At 56.6% G+C, this 20,252-nt stretch overlaps 1 protein-coding gene across 6 annotated transcripts in view; it reads left to right on the forward strand.

The window, feature by feature from the left end:
* The window catches only part of NADK (NAD kinase), a 28,982-nt gene extending 12,394 nt beyond the window's left edge, over nt 1-16,588 (forward strand). For 5 of the 6 annotated variants that reach the window (XM_024255123.3, XM_024255130.3, XM_002811602.4 and 2 more), the window contains 11 exons: nt 2,144-2,362; nt 5,585-5,668; nt 10,350-10,479; nt 11,065-11,173; nt 11,328-11,413; nt 12,318-12,420; nt 13,097-13,251; nt 13,411-13,510; nt 13,586-13,743; nt 14,145-14,227; nt 14,759-16,588. In XM_024255123.3, coding sequence (XP_024110891.1) covers nt 2,184-2,362; nt 5,585-5,668; nt 10,350-10,479; nt 11,065-11,173; nt 11,328-11,413; nt 12,318-12,420; nt 13,097-13,251; nt 13,411-13,510; nt 13,586-13,743; nt 14,145-14,227; nt 14,759-14,912 — 1,341 coding nt within the window. In that variant the 5' untranslated portion in view covers nt 2,144-2,183 and the 3' untranslated portion in view covers nt 14,913-16,588. Of the gene's footprint in view, nt 1-2,143; nt 2,363-5,584; nt 5,669-8,060; nt 9,260-10,349; nt 10,480-11,064; nt 11,174-11,327; nt 11,414-12,317; nt 12,421-13,096; nt 13,252-13,410; nt 13,511-13,585; nt 13,744-14,144; nt 14,228-14,758 lie in introns of those variants that run through there. The other variant, XM_054557550.2, reaches the window with a different exon arrangement.
* Nucleotides 16,589-20,252: the final 3,664 nt, after the last annotated feature.

Below are 20,252 nucleotides of genomic sequence, written 5' to 3' on the forward strand. Positions count from 1 at the left end.
AATGAGAAGGTATGTTTGGCTTTATTTTGTGTGTTTAGCCTCTATTGAGTGATTTTTATTGTTTCTGTGCATGGCCCCTCTTCTGTTCTTCTGAAGCTTGTTTTATTCTATTTCTGGCTTTATTGACTTGAATGCTCAGTTCATGGTTTCCCATGGGTTGTGTGATGCAGCTTTGATGGGATTGAACCGACCTTGGCTGCATGTTTATGTCACCTCCACCTTCTGGGTGTTCCAAGTGTTGGGTCTGATCTTCACTTTAATCCCTGAGTTGCTTAAGAGAAAGTTCAGAAACTTCCAAGTGGCTGAGGGCTTTTCTTTGTTTCTATTTTTATCTCTTCCTGGTTTTATTGTATTGTGGTCAGAAGATGAGGTTCTAGGCTGGGTGTGGTGGCTTACGCCTGTAATCCCAGCACTTCGGGAGGCTGAGGTGGGCAGATCATTTGAGGTCAAGAGTTCAAGACCAGTCTGGCCAACATGGTGAAACCCCATCTCTACTAAAAATTCAAAAAAATTAGCTGAGCGTGGTGGCGCACGCCTGTAGTCCCAGCTGCTAGGGAGGCTGAAGCAGGAAAATCACTTGAACCTGGGAAGCAGAGGTTGCAGTGAGCTGCGATCACACCACTGCACTCCAGCGTGGGTGACAGAGTGAGACTGTCTCAGTAAAAAAAGATGAGGTTCTAGGCCAGGCATGGTGGCTCATGTCTATAATCCTAGCACTGTGTTGGGAGGCTGAGTTGGGAGGATCACTTGAGGCCAGGAATTAAAGACCAGCCTGGGCAACATAGCAAGACCCTGTCTCTACCAAAGGAAAAAAACTTAGCTGGACATGGTGCTGTACTCCTGTAGTCCCAGCTACTTGGAAGGCTGAGGTGGGATCCTGTCTCAAAAAAAAAGAAAAAGAAAAAAAAAGGTGAGGTTTTCTATCCTCACCAGTTTTCTTTGAGGCTTAATATTGGTCAGTTTGGTAAATATTTCATTGGCGCTGAATTCACGACGCAGGGCATGGAGTTCACAACATATCTGCTGGTTCCATTTTATTTGACAGCTTTTCTGGACTAGGGTATTTGAAATTGCACACTTTCTCTCTCATTAATATGACGTATTGTTTACGAGAAAGAGCCTGTCTTTTTTTTTTTTTGAGACGGAGTTTCTTTCGTTCTTGTTGCCCAGGCTGGAGTGCAGTGGCACAATCTCAGCTCACCGTAACCTCCGCTTCCCTGGTTCAAGCGATTCTCCTGCCTCAACCTCCCAAGTAGCTGGGTTTACAGGCATGCACAACCACACCTGGCTAATTTTGTAATTTTAATAGAGACGGGGTTTCTCCATGTTGGTCAGGCTGGTCTCAAACTCCTGACCTCAGGTGATCTGCCCGCCTCGGCCTCCCAAAGTGCTGGGATTACAGGCGTGAGCCACCGTACCTGGCCAGAGTCTTTCTTTTCTTAAGACAGGGTCTCGCTCATGGGCTACCATGCCCGACTAATTTTTTTTTTGCTAGAGAAGAGTTCTATGTTGCCCAGAGTGGTCTTGAACCCCTGGCCTCAACTGATCCTCTCTCTCCAGCCTCCCAAAGTGCTGGGATTACAGGCATGAGCCATCATACCTGGCCACACAGTGTGACTTCCTATTTTGTTATTTTTAAAACAATTTTTTTGTTAATATTATTTTACAGAAAAAATTTTAAGATGAAGTTTCACTCTAATCACCCAGGCTGGAGTGCAATGGCATGATCTCGACTTACTGCAGCCTCCACCTCCCGGGTTCAAGCGATTCTCCTGCCTCAGTCTGCCGAGTAGCTAGGACTACAGGCGCCCACCACAGCTAATTTTTGTATTTTTAGTAGAGACGGGATTTCACTATATTGGTCAGGCTAGGCTGGTTTTGAACTCCTGGCCTCAGGTGATCTGCCCGCCTCCACCTCCCAAAGTGCTGGGATTACAGGCGTGAGCCACGGCACCCAGCCAAAAACCTGGAGTAGTTCTTACATATCTTTGCGATGGAAACAGTCTATTTTCAAAGTACTTTGGTAAATTGGACTTCAGCCATTTTTTCCCCTTGATTAAATGGAACATACGTATGTGTAAATTATTATTGTTTCATACATATTTATTTACTTTATTTACATTATTTATTTTATTAAATTAAGGCATCAGTGTTTTTCTGACCGAAGTTCTCATTTCCTGACAATGGAAATGGAACAAGAAAAAATGACCATGAATAAGGAATTGAGTCCAGACGCGGCTGCTTACTGCTGCTCGGCCTGCCACGGCGACGAGACCTGGAGTTACAACCACCCCATCCGGGGCCGGGCTAAGTCTCGCAGCCTGTCTGCCTCGCCCGCCCTGGGGAGCACCAAGGAGTTCAGGTACAACCAGGAGGGATGGTTCCTCTTTTTTTCCTCGTCTGATTTTATAATATTCTTTCTTAAAACGATTATGAAGAATTCTGAGTAGTCTGTGTCGATGCATCTGGAAGGTGAGGCTGGGTCCTTGCCCAGGTGAAGCGGTGCCCTTGAAGGGGGATCCTGGCCCATGGACACCTGCCTGGCGCACGTTCCCAGGTGCCAGCACAGGCGCAGGGTGCCACCGTGTTTCTTTATCTGTCTGTATCAGCACAGAACCATCTAACTGGCGCCCACATTGACCCTTGATGTTAGACTGAAGCGAACTTGGAGAGGAAACTTTTTTTTGAGACGGAGTCTCGCTCTTTCCCCCAAGCTGGAGTGCAGTGGCGCAATCTTGGCTCACTGCAACCTTCGCCTCCCGGGTTCAAGCGATTCTCCTGCCTCATCCTCCCAAGAAGCTGGGATTACAGGCGTGCATCGCCATGCCCGGCTAATTTTTGTATTTTTGTAGAGGTGGAGTTTCACCATGTTGGCCAGGCTGGTCTTGAACCCCTGACGTCAGGTGATCTGCCCGTCTCGGCCTCCCAAAGTGCTGGGATTACAGGTGTGAGCCACTGCGCCCGGCCTGGAAACATTTGCTCTACAGAAGTCACCGGGGTGTGAGGGGACATCCCTCTTGGCTCTGCTTGTTTTGAGGCGAAGGCTGGGGGGTTCTGCACTGTGGCGCAGGGCTGGTGGAGGCAGAGTCGTCAGTGTGGCCTTGGGCGGGCCTAGCCCTCTCACATGTTGGGCAAGTGGCTCCCTCCTGTGCCAAGAGTGCCCACAGTGCTCACCCTTGCACAATGCTGCTTGAGCAACAGCGCCCCAGGCTTCGCATGATGGTGGCCGCACTAGCACAACTGTGATGGTGCCTGGGGATGTTGCTCTCGGTCCTGGTGACAGTAAATGTGGTGAGTTGTAGGTGGAAGCTTGCCAGAGCCAGCGCTGCCTAACACAAGGATCACGACTATCAAATGCAAGGGGGGCTTTTTGGTGAAAAATAGTCTTAGAAAGCATGTTGTCTTACCCAGTGAGATGGGAGGGCCTACGGGCGCCTCTGACTTGGTGGCAGCAATGGAGAAACAGGGTACTCCCACGTTTTCTGTCTACAAAGTCACTGCCTGAGCCAGGAGGCTACGAGCGCTGGTGGGTGCCTTCGTCCTGCAGGCACCACGTCACCACTCAGCTTCTCTCAGATGCCTCGTTGCCTTGTTGTCAGTGGGGGTCGTTGTCCTGTACCTCCAGGCCACCCCAGCACAGTGACTGCGCGAACAGAATTGCTTTGGGGTTTTATTTTTTTTTTCCTGTGGGTTCTTTGGCATAACGCACCATTTCTGTTTCATTCTGAACCTGATGACAGCAGCCCTGGGTCAGAGGTTGCCTCCATAGTGAGTGACAGGCGCCTTCAGGGTGAGATGGGGGAGGAGGTAGCCAAATACGCCCAAGCACAGCCTGTCCTTGGGAAGGAAACATTAAATCCCAATACCCACTTCAAGAGACATTGTTTTCCGCAATAATCTTTTCAGTTCTTAAGTAAGTAAAGTTCTTCTTTTGTAATGTACTTCTTTTTTTTCTTTTTTTTTTTTTTTGAGATGGAGTCTTGCTCTGTCGCCCAGGCTGGAGTGCAGTGGTGTGATCTCGGCTCACTGCAAGCTCTGCCTCCCGAGTTCAAGTGATTCTCCTGCCTCAGCCTCCTGAGTATCTGGGATTACAGGCATGTGCCACCACGCCTGGCTAATTTTTGTATTTTTAGTAGAGATGGGATTTCACCATGTTGGCCAGGCTGGTCTCGAACACCTGACTTGAGGTGATCCGCCCACGTCAGCCTCCCAAAGTGCTGGGATTACAGGCGTGAGCCACAACGCCCGGCTAATTTGTTGTATTTTTATGTAGAGACAGGGTTTCACCATGTTAGCCAGGATGGTCTTGATCTCCTGCCTCGTGATCCACCCGCCTTGGCCTCCCAAAGTGCTGGGATTACAGGCATGAGTCACCGCGCCCGGCCTGTACTTACCAGTTTTTAAAAGGCTGAGGTAAACAAGTCCATGACCACTGATGGCCACGCCTGTGTCACCTGTGGAGCAGCCCTCAGGGCACCACGGCTCTCCTGGGGTTGTCTGGCCCTGCGAGGCAGCGGAAAGCCATGCTTCTGCGTTGGGACTTGAGGATTTTGTTGGGCCGTTGCTTGGCCGGCTGTGTGCAAGTTTTCTGAGTGTGTGAAGGGACTGGGAGGCTCCTGGGCACCCAGGACGAGGGCAGCCTCAGCGCTGGACCCTGATGAGAGCAGGGGTCCTGACAGCATTCTCCCCAGGACACATGCGGCTGCCACAGCCCCTGGCTGGGTGATTTAACTGTGACCTGGTCATGTTTAAATCACTAGAAAAGTTGTTGAGCCGTTCATCCGGCATCTTTTATTCATTCATTCATTCATTCATTCATTTTGAGACAGAGTTTCACTTTTTTCACCCAGGTTGGAGTGCAGTGGCTCGATCTCGGCTCACTGCAACCACCACCTCCTGGGTTCAAGCAGTAACCACTACCTCCTAGGTTCAAGCAGTTCTCCTGCCTCAGCCTCCTGAGTAGCTGGGACTGCAGGCACACGCCACCACGCCTGGCTAATTTTTCTTTTTTTAGTAAGGATGGGGGTTTCACCATGTTGGCCAGGCTGGTCTCAAACTCCTGACCTCACGTGATCCACCCACCTCAGCCTCCCGAAGTGCTGAGATTACAAGTGTGAGCCACTGCGCCTGGCCTACGTCTTTTTTATTGACATGAGTTGAGAGTGAACATTTGTGCTAGAATTTTAATCTAGACGATTTACAGATGAGATGTTGTCTAAGGTTTTGAGTCCCAAATGCAGATCTAGAGAGGGGTGCTGGGGAGACACTGAGGAATTCTGATCCCAGGCTGGCCCTGGCCCTGGCATTTTCCTTGTTTGGGCTGAAGCTCTCCCCGGCTTGGGTCATGATCTGAGGGGCGCGTGGGCATGCGTGCTTCTCACAGGTATCGCTCCAGTGCAGCCATGGACCTGGGCAGAACCTTCCAAGGGCTGTTGTGCGGCTGCTGGGCAGCTGCTGGGCAGATGGAGTTGGCATCTTTCAAATTGCATGTATGCCTTAGCGTGTAACCTCCTCTGTATCTGTGTCTGTCACTGCATGTCTGGTTTCAGGCCCTGGTGGCTCTGACACTGCCCTCTCCCCACAGGAGGACACGCTCTCTCCATGGGCCGTGCCCGGTGACCACTTTTGGACCAAAGGCCTGTGTGCTGCAGAACCCCCAGACCATCATGTGAGTGCCGGGGGCCATGGGATGGGGGAGTCCTCGGGATGTGTGTGGAGTTGTGGGATCGCTGTGTTGAGGAGGATTCTAGCACTTCACCTGAGAAGTACATGTTTTAGGTCATTTAAACAAAAAGCCACATGGGCGTCTTCCCTGAACCCCCTGAGTGCAGGCATCCGAGCGGGGGCTCCCCAGCTGTGGCTTTTCCAGTGGCTTTGAGAAAGTGGACGGCAGGCGAGTCGGGGCCTGGAGACCGGGTCACAGCCCGTGGGTGCGGAGGCTTCCACATGAGATCCTCGGGCTGCTTTTTTGTTTCTTTAAGAGTGAGTGAGAGCTCTGGGGTGGGTTGCATTTGCTATTTGATGGTTCAGTTTGTCAACACATTCTGCCTGGAGGCCCGTCATAGTGTCATGGGAAAAACGCAACAGTGATCGATCTGATATCTGTGCTTTATGTGTAAAGAATTATAATCCGGGCTGGGCGCAGTGGCTCACACCTGCAGTCCCAGCACTGTGGGAGCCCGAAGCAGGCAGATCACTTGGGCCCAGGAGTTTGAGACCAGCCCGGGCAACAGGGTAAAAGCCCATCCCTACAAAAAACAAAAATTGGCTGGGCGCGGTGGCTCACACCTGTAATCCCAGCACTTTGGGAGGCCAAGGTGGGCGGATCACGAGGTCAGGAGTTCAAGACCAGCCTGGCCAATATGGTGAATCCCCATCTCTACTAAAAGTACAAAAATTAGCCAAGCATGGTGGCGGGTGCCTATAATCCCAGCTACTTGGGAGGCTGAGACAGAGAACTGCTTGAACCCGGAAGGCGGAGGTTGCAGTGAGCCGAAGATCGCACCATTGCACTCCAGCCTGGGCGACAGAGCAAGACTCAGACTCAAAAAAAGAAAAATACAAAAATTAGCAGGCATGGTTGCACACACCTGTAGTCCCAGTTGCTCAGGAGGCTGGGGTGGGAGGATCACCTGAACCTGGGAGGTTGAGCTTGCAGGGAGCTGTGATTATGCAAAGTGCATTCCAGCCTGGGCAACAGAGCAAGACTGTCTCCAAAGAAAAAAGTGAGCACCCAGCCAGCCCTGAGAGTCGTATTCTGCACCTGGTAGACATCCTCATCGCCTCTTCCCCAGAGAAGTCTTTGCTTCTGGGACTGGTGCTTCAGCTCTCAGGCCTATGTGCAGAATGGGCTCTCTTCCTCTGTGCAGAACGGGCTCTCTTCCTCTGTGCAGAACGGGCTCTCTTCCTCTGTGTAGAACGGGCTCTCTTCCTCTGTGTAGAACGGGCTCTCTTCCTCTGTGTAGAACGGGCTCCCTTCCTCTGTGTAGAACGGGCTCCCTTCCTCTGTGTAGAACGGGCTCCCTTCCTCTGTGCAGAACGGGCTCTCTTCCTCTGTGCAGAATGGGCTCTCTTCAGGGCCTCCTCCTTCACGGAGTCGTGGACGCTTCACTTTCTGCAAGGGAGGACCATGCGGAAGGGCCGAGTGCTCCAGCGCGGGGGCTGCTGGGGACTGTTGACCAGAAAGCGCAGTGCAGCCGTGTGACACGGGGGCAGCCACTGCATGGCCCTTTGCTGACAGGCACCGCTGCCGTGGAGGCTGGGGGCGCACAGCAGGGACGGAGGCCCCAGCCCTGGGCTGTCTCCGAAATTCAGGTCCTAGGAACCATGGGGGAGTCATCCGAGGAGCTGCTCTGCAAAGTGTGGGCCCCGCGGCAGCGTGCGTCCCTTAGGATGGAAGTGACTCGCACTCGTGCTTTTGAGGCCCAGCCCTTTCAGTGCCACTGGTTCCTGGAGTGTCTGTGACCTGTCACTGCTGCCAAATGCCTGAGGCGGGGGGCCCAACCCCTGTTTGCTTTCCCCCATCCAGTCCATCTGCAGATTCTGTCACTTTGATCCCAAAATATACAAGCAGCTCCCCTGCACTATTGCCCGGCTGACCTCCGCTGTGTGGACTCCTGACCACTCGCCGCGGCCTCACCATCCCTTCCCTGCACAGCAGCCACGTGGATGACTCAGAGCGTTCCACTGCCTTCCCGGCCCCGCCGTGGCCCTGTCCTGCCGTCCTGTGCTTGCTGTGTCCCTGGCACCCCACCGGGCCTCTCCCCCCGCTGCCTGGTGCCCTTCCTGCACTTCCTGGTCCTGGCAGAGCTGCTCCTTCGTCACTCACATCTCAGCCGCTGTCTTCACCAGCCGTCAGTCACTTGGGCCAGGGCGGGGTCACCGAACAGGTGCATGTTCTGCCTCAGCCCTCAGACCAGGGCGTACTCGGTGGTCCCCGAGCTGCCCGAGGTCAGACAGCCCCACAGGAGGAAGTGGTGGGTTTGTGGGGTAGCCTTGAGGGGCACGCAGCTTTCTCGGCCCCCCCATGGGAGCACGCTCTCTCTGGGATCATAACCTCCCACTTCCCATCCCCGCTGTGGAGGGGCAGGGCTTCCCATGCATCTGAACTTCCGTCTTCCCTGATAGTCCAGAGCAAGACCCTGTAGGGGGGCCTGGCGAGGAGGGCACCCGCTTCCTGTTTTGTTGTCCAGGGAACTGGTGGGCCTGTGTTGTGGAGGTGCGTGAGTGCTCATGTGTCACAGTGTGTGTGGCCACCCATGTGTGAGACAGTCTCAGTCGGAGCTGGCTAGGCGGGCCAGGCTGTGGCCATGCTGGCTTCACGCCACCCCCTGTCCTCTCCATGCAATACCCACAGCCGTGTATGCCTGCAAGGGCTGGTGTCCTGCTTTGCAGGTGACCCAGGAAGAGGTCGAGGCGCTGGTTTGTGGTCACGCAGAGTGGTGGGTGCCTGGGCCCATGTAGGACGCTGCTGCCAGTGGCTCTGGCTGGGCTCAGCTGAGCCTCAGGGCTGGAATGGGTGCAGGCTGGGCCACTGGGTCAGTGGTGACTGTTTGCGGGGACAGCAGGGGGAGCCATGTGCAGGGCGGGGGCTTTGCTGGCTGACCAGGCCAGAGGACTGTGAGCCACCTGCACACCCTTGGGCCGGAGCCAAGCAGAGTGACGCAGCGCAGCGGGCTGGGAGGGAGGGAACGCCCTTTCACCTATGGCCTGAGGGTGCCTTCCCTGGGGCCTGAGCGGTGGCTGGTGCAGTGCTGGGGCAAGGCTGGAGGCTGGGTTACGTGGCCAGGTCTGAGGCCATGGGAACAGAGGGCTTGGTCCCACCCGGCTCAGTTAGGAGCAGGGAGCTGAAGTGTGGCCTCTTTGCAGCTGAACTGAGGACTTTTTTTCAGTAGGGATTAGGCAGGAGGACCATGTGACCAATGAGGAAACTGTGTTTTGTTTTGTTTGATTTTGATAAGTGTGGGAAGCCCTTTTGACTTAGTTGCTTTTACAACAACTTTACCAAGTCGCATCACAATTGTGTTTTGCTTTGAGTTTTGAGTAGGAAGAGCTTAGGCTTCTAGTGTGGGTGCACAGTCAGGACCATACCCATGGGGCGGCCGCGTGTTCACCAAGCGTGGCCTGGACGCTGTAGACACGCCGGCCGGCTCCCAGCAGGCAGGGGCTGCCTCGCGAGCCATGTGTGTGACCCGGCAGGTGCTGAGCTCGTAGGGGATGGCATGAGTGACCCCACGCCTCCCAGTAATGCCCGCGCAGGGTGAGTGCCGACCAGCTTCCAAAGGTCACGAGCGATGGGCTGAGGTCTGTGGCCCTGTAGCTGCCATCGGCGTCTGTGTTGTGGTTCTGGGGGTGTTAGTGGGACGGTCATACTCCCGGGGAACTCACTGCCGGGAAGAGCCATGGCAGGCGGCAGCTTTCTTGATTGGGCAACTTGGAACTAGCTGGCTGGCGCGGTGGTATAAGAACTTGTCCTTTGGGGCTGAAGACAGGCAGTGAGCGCTGACCACGGTGGCCAGCCCCGCCGCGCCCTCCCTTGGCTTCTGGGAACAGGAGCAGGCTCCGTGGTGTGTGTTCCCAGTTCTGGGCTGGGATGTTTTCTGTGGCTAACGTGGTAATGGGAATCCCACCGGGGCGGGCCCTGCCTGTGGAGAAACCCCGGGCACAGTGGTCGGGGTTGGAGCCAGCAGAGCGCAGGTGGCTGTGTCAGGGCTGCCACGGACTTTGAAACCTGTGATTTTTACTGTGAGAGTGAGTGAGGTTAAAGTCGGTTCATGCAGGGAGATAGTGAGCTGTGTGCAGGGCGGGAAGCGGGTCCTTGAGGGGTCCTGGGCTCCCGTGGGGCCAGAAACTGTGTGCAGAGGATCCTAGGGACAGAGTCACTATGTCAACTGGTTTGGGTTTTCGTGGGGGCCTGAGGAGGGCATCAAGCAAAGAGTGGCCCAGCCGTGGGTTTTCGTGGTCATTTCTGCCCCACCAGCGTCACTGAGGAGCCAGGCAGGCAAGTGGCCGGGAGCTGTGAAGGGCTGTGGTGCGTGCACTTGGGTCAGCGTGGTGCCCGGGTGGGGGTTGTGGGCCTGAGCCTGCGTGTGATGGGCCAAGCAGGTGAGAGGTGGTCACTCCGGACCCTACTGACCCCTGACCCTATCTCTGTGGCCAGGCCCCCGGCACCAGGTGGCTGGGGGTGCCGGTGCGACCCTCGGCCCTGCGAGCTCGTGGCCACCGAGCACGTTTCTCTGGGAGGTGAAAACACCTTTTTAAAGTTTTTTTTTTTTAATTTTCTAAGTCATACACCTTTTCTGCAAGAGGGAGATCGCAGCTGGTGTGAACTCTTTTCTCCTCCCCTAAAGGCACATTCAGGACCCTGCGAGCCAGCGGCTGACGTGGAACAAGTCCCCAAAGAGCGTCCTTGTCATCAAGAAGATGAGAGATGCCAGCCTACTGCAGCCATTCAAGGAGCTCTGCACGCACCTCATGGAGGCACGCGGGGCATGGGGGAAGGGGGCCTGGGGTGCACATGGAGTTGGGGGGGGCCTCCGTCCACATCACCGCCCCGTGAGACCATGGAAGCCACCTCAAGTGCTGGGAAACGGCTGCTTGTCTGGAACTGGGGACCGAGCGGGGATCTGCCCGGTGTCTGGGTTTGTGTGTGCTGCCATGACAAAGCACCAGACTGGGTGACCAACAATGAGCTGGTGGGCTCGTGGCCCTGGAGGCCGGGAAGTCCGAGATCAAGGGGCCACATCTGACGTGGGCCTTCCTGCCGTGTCTTCTCTTCAGAAGAGCTGGCGTGGGGGTTGCGGCGCGCAAGAGCCAGGAAAGCCACTCCCGAAATAACAGCCTTAGTCAATTCCTGAGAGGGGGCCCCCTCCGCCCAGTCATCTCTTAAAGGTCCCGCTTCTTCATCCTGGCGCGTTGGTGATGAAGTTTCAGCGTGAGCGTGGGAGGGGCGGGTATGCGGGCCACCGTGCCAGGTCTCTGATGACAGCACCCGTGAGTCGGGAACCTCCCTGCAGGAGGGTGGGGTCTGCAGGTGGAATGAGCAGGTTGGCACTTTGCTTCCAGGAGAACAACATGATCGTGTATGTGGAAAAGAAAGTGCTGGAAGACCCTGCCATTGCCAGCGATGAGAGCTTTGGGGCCGTGAAGAAGAAATTCTGTACCTTTCGAGAAGGTGGGCTGTCAGCAGCTCTGTCCTTGGTTTCTCCAGCACAGTTCCTTGCCCCATTGGAAGCTTCTGGCACTGTTGCCCTCATCTGGTGTCTGCGCACTGCGCCACAGAGGGGCCACTGTGTGACGGCCTCTTGCTTTTGCTTTGTGTTTCCTAGATTATGATGACATTTCCAATCAGATAGACTTCATCATCTGCCTGGGGGGAGACGGGACGCTGCTGTACGCTTCCTCGCTTTTCCAGGTGAAGCGCTGACATTTCCAGACCCGCACCAGATTCTAGTCTAGGTGCTGCGTAACGCGGGGTCGCAGTCTAGGTGCTGCATAACGAGGGGCTCGCAGTCTAGGTGCTGCGTAACGAGGGGCTCACGAGCGCGGCTTCCATTACTTTTCACCCCTTTATGAGAGCAGTCACCTATAGCGGCCAGCACTGAGGCCCATGGTGGCAGCCTGGTGGGGCGCAATGGTGGGGCCAGGGGCAGTGTGGACACAGTGCTACGGCTAGGGGTGGCCAGAGCCCGCCTGGGACAGGAGGGAGTGGCGCAGGGCGGTGGGTCCCGGGAAACGACCTCGCCTACTGGCCCATCCCCTCTGGGCCTCCCTTGAGCTCCTCTTCCTGGTTTCTCGGCAGCACAACTCTCCCCTGGGGCTGTAGGGCCACATTGTGTGGGGGACCCTGGCTCTGCCCTTGGCCCACTGCATGTTGGTGACACCGGAAATGCCCGCAGCCCGCCCTGCTTTTCTCCTCTCTCCCCATTAGCACCTGTGGGGCGTCAGACTCTGACCCTGAGGCTACCTCCCACCCGCCCTCGCTGGCTCCCCCGCCCTCCATGCCCAGCAGAGCTCTGACCCTGAGGCTGCCCTCCACCTGCCCTCGCCAGCTCCCCTAGCCCTCTGTGCCCAGGGGGCTGCTCAGCCCTGCCACCTTTGTTCCTCACCAGCTCCCCACACCAACCTTGGCCCTGGTGGCCGGGCCCACCCTGGCCTGAGACGTCCCCCTCTGCTTGTCCACATGGCCAGTCCCTTCTGCAGAGGGTCAGGGATGCTGTCCCCACAGAGCTGGGTCCCTCCCAAGGTGCCAGTGGAAAGCTGGGTGGTGCGGGGGGTGCACGGCGTGGGCGCTGAATGACCTCTCCATCGGCTCACAGGGCAGCGTCCCTCCGGTCATGGCCTTCCACCTGGGCTCCCTGGGCTTCCTGACCCCATTCAGCTTTGAGAACTTTCAGTCCCAAGTTACTCAGGTGATAGAGGGTGAGTTGGAATGTTCTGGAGCCCACGAGCAGCTCTGATCATGGCGCTGCTGTCTCGCTTGGTTGCGGGGGGTTTATTTTTATTTAATGATGCATGGAGCAACATTTAAAGGTTTCTAGATTCAGAGATTTCTAAATCTTGAGTGGTTCAAACCTTTTTTACTGACACTGAGAAGTTTCAGCAGATCACGGGTTGAAGCTGCCATGTGTGTTGGGCAGAAGTGAGCTGATTCTCACTCTCAGAAGGCACAGAAGTGTCGGCCGGGCGCGGGGGCTCACGCCTGTAATCCCAGCACTGTGGGAGGTCGAGGCGGGCGGATCACGAGGTCAAGAGATGAGACCATCCTGGCCAACACGGTGAAACCCCGTCTCTACTAAAAATACAAAAATTAGCTGGGCGTGGTGGTGCACGCCCGTAGTTCCAGCTACTTGGGAGGCTGAGGCAGGAGAATCACTTGAACCTGGGAGGCAGAGGTTGCAGTGAGCCGAGATCGCACCACTGCATTCCAGCCTGGGTGACAGAGTGAGACTCCATCTCAAAATAAAAAGAAAAAGGCACAGGAGTGTCAACTTGGGAGAAGAAAGAGCCCTCTGACTCCCGCTGGCCTCCCTGGGCTGGGGCCCCTGACCCCGCTGACCTCCCTGATGCATGCCCTCTGACTCCCGCTGGACCTCAGGGAACGCAGCTGTTGTTCTCCGGAGTCGGCTGAAGGTCAGGGTGGTGAAGGAGCTCCGGGGGAAGAAGACGGCCGTGCACAACGGGCTGGGTGAGAACGGCTCGCGGGCTGCGGGCCTGGACATGGATGTCGGGAAGCAGGCCATGCAGTACCAGGTGAGTGGAGGCGCCTCGGCCTCGGTGAGGGGCCCAGGGTGGGGGGACTTTGGTCCCAGGGGCGAGGACCTTCTGGAGAGCCCGGCTGGGTGAGACGGGGGTGTCTGCGAGCTGTGCGGCACCCCCTGCCCTGAGTGTGCAATGCTGTCGCCCCTCCAGGTCCTGAATGAGGTGGTGATTGACAGAGGCCCCTCCTCCTACCTGTCCAACGTGGATGTCTACCTGGATGGACACCTCATCACCACGGTGCAGGGCGACGGTAAGGCCCGCAGCGCTGTCCTGGGGCCCTGAGCGTCCCTCGGGCGGGAGTGACGCCTGCGCCTGTCCCTGTCAGGAGTGATCGTGTCCACCCCGACGGGCAGCACGGCGTATGCGGCCGCGGCCGGGGCCTCCATGATCCACCCCAACGTGCCGGCCATCATGATCACGCCCATCTGCCCCCACTCGCTGTCCTTCCGGCCCATCGTGGTCCCCGCAGGGGTCGAGCTGAAGGTCAGAGCCAACGACGCTCCTTTTCCGGTTTGTGAGTCATTTGACCCCGTGCAACACAAAGCCGGGACCTAGCACCCCGCTCTGCCGTGCTGGCTCCAGCCTCAGACGCGGCCTCGTCATCCTAGGGCCATCCCGTGCCCCCTCAGATGCAAGCCCTCCCTTGCTGGTGCCCGAGATCTGTCCATCAAGGTGCTCAGGGCCCGGGTCTGAGGGGCTTCCTGCCATTGTTGGTCTCTGGCGGTGCTGAGCTGGACCGGTGCCTGTAGGACGTGCACTCCACCGTCCGCAAGGCAGGGTCAGAGCTGCCCAAACTTCGGCCTCTGGCGAGCACTCAGGGGTGGGTGCCTAGAAGCGTCCTCCCCACAGCTGGGGGCCCACACCTCTCCCTGCTTGACCCTCAGATCATGCTGTCACCTGAAGCAAGGAACACAGCATGGGTGTCCTTTGATGGACGGAAGAGACAAGAGATCCGCCATGGAGACAGGTGTGGGCTGCATGCCGGGCTGGGCACTACCTACCAACCTCCTCCCCGGGCCAGGCAGAGCCTGCCCTCTTGGGGTTGGCCTGTAGACACAGCTTGTCCCCTAGAGCACCACAGGGCCTGGGTCCCTGGGTGTTGTAGCATCACAGTTGGGGCACCCGTCCTGGGGGCAGCGGGTTGCATATGGTGGCACATGCAGGCCTGGCCCCAGCAGAGGCCTGAGGGTGTCCCCCCTGGCACTGCTGCCCACCCCTGCATGAGGGCTGCCCTCCCCCACCTCCTGGGACCTCCCTCACCCCTGAGGGCCCTGGGGCAGAGTTTGTCAGTTCCCTGCACCGTCCCCTCCAGGACCTGGGGTGGCTCTGTCCCAGCACCCATGGGGCACCGCTCAAGCCTGCCTTGGGGAGGGGCTGCCCGGCCCCTCAGGAAAAGAGTCCTGGCCATTCCCAGGGAGGGAGGGAGGGAGGGAGGGTTCTTGGCTGGGGGTGGGCCTTTCTGGAAGCCCTGACTCAGGCTGCTGCTCTCCCGTCCCAGCATCAGCATCACTACCTCATGCTACCCGCTCCCCTCCATCTGCGTGCGGGACCCCGTAAGCGACTGGTTTGAGAGCCTCGCCCAGTGCCTGCATTGGAACGTCCGGAAGAAGCAAGCCCACTTTGAGGAGGAGGAGGAGGAGGAGGAGGGCTAGGTCGAGCCCCTATCCAGGCCCGAATCCTTCCGCTGCCCTCCAAGCGCCCTCTGGGGAGAGACCAATCTGTGTGTGTCTGTGACCGCCTGTCTCAGTGGCAGGGCCACTTCCTTCCTGTAGCTGGGTTAGAGCCTGGGTCTGCCTTTTGTCCAGATCAGCTGTTTTTTTAACATTTTAAGTCTGACTTTTTTTGCATTTCTAAAGAAGTGTGAGAAATGGGCTGGGAGTGCTTCTGTCCTGCTGACACCCCGCGGTGGGTCCCTGGAGCGCGGCCTCCAGCTGCCGCAATTTCCATGCCAGGATATTTTTCCACAAATCAGTCGGTTGAAATTCAGAGGAGTCAGAATGACTCGACCTGTCCTTCAATGTTGAAAATAAATGTCTCAGCCAAAAACCTTCCTTGAGCTGCGATGCTTTTCCCCTTGGCCTGCACCTCTTCCCCTAAAACTTCTGCAGGGAAGCCCCTGGCAGAGGCGCCGTTGGAAGCATGGTCTTGCCGGTGGCTGGCAAGATGGTTTTGTTTCTGGAGAGGGTTGGATGCGTCCCCTGCCATCCAGCCCTCCCCGCTTGAGGCCAGCACTGAGTCTGGGACCCTCAGCGGGAAGGGGGCTGGCATCACCAGCGACCCACACGTTCCTCACGTAGCTTCTGCTCCCAGGAAGGTGGTTTAAATCCTGTATATACTTTTTAGAGATTCTTTTAAACTTTCTGAAGTGCTTATGTACATACTTTCTTGTACACACTTTTGTGAAGATTTCAAGGGGAAGGGAGTCGTCTGCCATTAAATGTTTACATTTATGTTCTGCAAGACGCTGTCCTCAGGGACCATTCGGGGACCATTCTGTTCAGTGCAATCCTGATGGTCCGGGAGATGAGGATTTCCGGGGCTAGTGATCGTGATCCCTTTTATTTTGCAACTGTAATGAGAATTTTTGACACTAACACAGCGAGGGACTCAACACGCTGATTCTCCTCCTGCATCTCCAGTGAGTCCCCAGCCTGCCCAGCACCAGCCGCTGTGGAGCATGTGGATGCTGCGTGCCCCGGTGCCCGCGTCTTCCATGGGCACAGGTGTGTGGAGGCCGTGGTCAGACCCTGGTGTCCTGGTTACTGCTGCCCGGGTGTCTGTTTTTTGACTAACTGCTCTCTGAGTTTTGCACATGAAGTTGCCCTCATCTGCTGGAGATTGATAAGAAAAGGAAGGCACAAGACGTTCTCTGCCCGTGAGGAGCTTCCCGCAGCCGCCTGGCCCAGTCTGGGCACATTCTCCGAGGCATGTGTCTCCCTGCTCACCCCTCGTCTGGGCACCTCAGCATCTGCGGACTTGAGCGTCTAAAAACCCCGAATGTGATTCTGGGCAGTGGGCCTGGCTTGAAGTCCGCCGTGACCCTGGGCACAGGAAGCCCAGCCGTGGGCTTAGGAGGAGAGAGGGACCAGCGCCCAGCGTTAGGGCTGGAAGACAGCAGTGTTCAGAGTTCCAGTCAGTCACTCATCTGAACAAAAAAGGTGTGAACTGGGCTCTAAAGCAGCGTGAGACGGGAATGATCTAGAAAACTTTGGATTTTTGAAGTAAATTTTAATGTTTCATATTAATTTCTTGAAAATTTATTAAATGTCATTGAAAGCCTTATTACGATTTTCAGATTCTTTCAATAAACAAGACTTGTAGAAAATAAGCTGGGTTAGTAACAGCTTTCTTCTGACGCCGTGGAACCAACAGAGGGGTTGGGCAGGGTCACCCCCATTAAATCCTAGCCCCAAAATCCCCATCCACCGAGTGTGGGGCTGGCAGGGCGTCCTCCCCAAGGGGCTGTGTGGTGCCCCAGGGGCTAGGGGTGCCGCTGCCTCTTCTGGGCAAGGGGGGCAGTGCCCTGGCGGGGGTAGGGGTAGACAGAAGGGACTCAAACCCTAGGGGTGGTGTCGACTTGGGCAGGCTGTGTTGCTCCTGGAAGAGCCACTGAGACCAGGGGGAATTGAGTCCCTGCATTCTCGGGGCCAGCAGGGCTGGAAGGGCCCCTCCATCCGGGCTGCCTAACAGGGGCAGCCGCAAGCCAGGTGAGGACCCGCTAGCCCCTGGGCCCAGCCTGGGCACCGATATCGGCCTCCCTCCCTCCAGTGACGTGGTCTTGCGCCCCCCAACCCCTGCACCCCACACCGTCCCTGTCGTCCTAACAAGGCCCAGATGAATGTGGCTCAAGGCTTTGCTGGGAGCCAGTCTGCACTACACGCGTGCAAGTCCAGGAGAGACCAAAACGACCACCGTGTGGACACCTGCGCCTCCAGCACCCTGCCCCGTTTTGGGGACGTGAAGCCTGGGCTGTGGGCCCTGCCCTACTGACCTGCAGCGCCTCTGCCTCCCCGGCCTGGAAGAGGCTGTGGATCAAGCCTAACCTTCTTGGCAGGCCCCAAGACATCCTCGGGGGCTGCCGGGCTCAGGCTCTGGGGTATGGAAACCTTTTCGAGCCTGAAACGGCGGCATCCAGGGTCCCTGCCAGGCCAGTGCCAGCCTGCACCCGGGCACCTCTGTGCTGGGCCCGGCACCCCCACCCTGCCTCCCACAGCCATGGTGTCTCCTCAGGTCAGGTCCAAAGGGGCTGCAGCCAGGCCCAAAGACCCAGCCCAAGTCCCATGGCTCCTGCGGGGTCTGGGTGAGCCCTGTCCTGCTGGGACCCCAGGAGGCTGCGACCCTGGAGCTGGAAGTCTGGTTGGGGGGTAGCAGGGTTGGGGGAGAGCAGGGTGGGGCAGGTACAGGGTAGAGAAGCCAGCTGGAGGAGCCCAGGGAAGGCTGGCGGCGCTGGGGATGTAGGGGACGGCAGGAGCTGGTACATCACCACGTGGTTCAGCAGCTTCCAGCACATCCTGCCCCAGAAGGATCTCGGCCAGGGCATGGGCTGCCTTCAGGGTCTGGCGACACCAAGGAGCCGAGGCAGGTGGTAAACCGAGGCCACAACCTTCTTAGGAGCCTCCACAACCAGGGCACACAGCTGAAAGAGGAACGAGGCCCCTGTGGAGAGCAGGGTGGCCAGGACAGGTGGTGCCCAGTGATGGGCGGTGGGGACCCGGGAGCCACAGAGGAGCCGTTCAGCCACCCCTGTGCAGGAGGCACCTGGGGCCTGTGCTCAGGACTCACCCAGGGCTACCCCACGCCCACATCCTGCTGACAAGCCCCCAGGACCAGCATCCCCACCCAGCTGCTCTGCGTAGACGGCACAGGAGGCCAGACAAAAAGATGGACAAACACACACGTAGATTCACACACACACAAACAGACACGCCACACAGAAAAATATGCATGGACACCACTGAGACACACAGGCACCACACACTCAGAGACACACACACAGACACATCACACAGAAACATGCATGGACGCCACTGAGACACATGCAAACACCACACACTCGGACACAAACGCACCACACACACAGACACACAGAAAAATACACATGGACGCCACTGAGACACACACACTCAGAGACACGCAGTGTGCTCTGGGAAACAGGACGGTTCCTCCAAACCAGTGAAGGGCCCAGGAAAGCATGAGCGGCCCTGACATGTATGGAGGGTCCAAATGCTGCGGGAACTTGCCCGTGAGTGACCTTGGCCTGGAGAACTCCCCGGCCTCAGTTTCCCCACTTGCTGAGGACAAATTGCAGGGGCATGAGTGGCTGCTGCTCCCCTACCTCTGCACAGGTGGCCGAGTGGCCTGCAGGCTGGGTCTCCAGGTGGGGACCCTTCCCTCTTCCTCCCCACCCATGGGGCCTTGGCACAGACCTCATTCTCTGGGGCCTCTGTTCACAGCCCACACTTCCCTGCTGTCCTCAACGCCCCTTGGGAAACTTCAGCTCCTTTGGGCCGGCAGGTCTCACCCTCCCTCCCCAGCGGGAGCCCAGACCCAGACTGAGGCTGGCTGGGGTACATGGAGGAGCCTGTGGGCCGGGGGGACCCAGAAGGGGGCAGGACAGAGCTAGCCATGACTGCTTTCCTTCCTGCCTTCTAGAAGATCATCCAGGCCCTGAAGGCAGAGGAAAGGAATCCCTCGGCCCATGGGCCGCTCAGCCTGGGTAGACCCTGCCCCGAGGCCAGCAAACAGCAGGGAAGCCCAGAGAGGCTGTGTCGCAAGAGCAGCACAACCCGGAAGGTCCCAGTGAGCCAGGGATGCACTTTGGAGGCGGGGTTTGCACAGCGCCTGGACCCATCAGTCTCCCACACAGCGAGGGCGTCCTGATTCCTAACCGACTCCACATCATGTGGATAGAAATTCATTAATATGCATAACAAATGACTACATGCAAGCAGGAAAACATTTGCAATAATACAGCAGGTCGATGTTCTCAACTAGGAAAACATTTGCAATACAATAGGTGGATGTTTTCAATACAGACAAAGCTCATATAATTGACACAAAACATTAATAGAAAAATTGTCAAAGGGCAGAAACCGATGACTCAAGGAAGAATATAAATAGCTAAGAAGTAAATGATCAATAATCAAACTAGAACATAATCAAAGAAATTAAAAATTCAAATTAATACACCACTCCCAGGCAAAATAGCAAAGAGAAGTGGGGCAGAGTGGCTCACGCCTGTAATCCCAACACTTTGGGAGGACGAGGTGGGAGGTCCTTCTGGGGAGAGGAAGAGAGGAAGGCACGCAGGCTTCCCAGACACTATTCCAAAATCATTAATAGGCACACCCCAGGCCCAGCACGGTGACGGCCACCTGCAGACCCAGCTACCCGGGAGGCTGAGGCCAGAGAGTCCTGAGTTTGAGCCCAGCCTGGGCAAAGTAGCGAGATCCCCCATCTCAAAAATAAAATAAAATTCATGGTTCCTCATGAAATGTAAGGCTTTGCTATAAAAATTTTGAGAGGCCAGGCACGGTGACTCACGCCTGTAATCCCAACACTTTGGGAGGCCAAGGTGGGTGGATCATGAGGTCAGGAGTTCAAGAGCATCCTGGCTAACACGGTGAAACCCCGTCTCTACTAAAAATACAAAACAATTAGCTGGGCGTGGTGGCGGGTGCCTGTAATCCCAACTCCTTGGGAGGCTGAGGCAGAGAATCGCTTGAACCCAGGAGGTGGAGGTTGCAGCGAGCCGAGATCGTGCCACTGCACTCCAGCCTGGGCGACAGAGTGAGACTCCATCTCAAAAAAAAAAAAAAAAGGCTGGGCATGGGGTGGCTCACGCCTGTAATCCCAGCACTTCGGGAGGCTAAGGCGGGCGGATCACAAGGTCAGGAGATGGAGAACATCTTGGCCAACATGGCAAAACCCTGTCTCTACTAAAAATATAAAAATAAGCTGGGTGTGATGGCGCACGTCTGTAATCCCAGCTA

Source organism: Pongo abelii, chromosome 1 (genome assembly GCF_028885655.2).
Source record: "Pongo abelii isolate AG06213 chromosome 1, NHGRI_mPonAbe1-v2.0_pri, whole genome shotgun sequence".
NCBI classification, from domain to species: Eukaryota; Metazoa; Chordata; class Mammalia; order Primates; family Hominidae; genus Pongo; species Pongo abelii.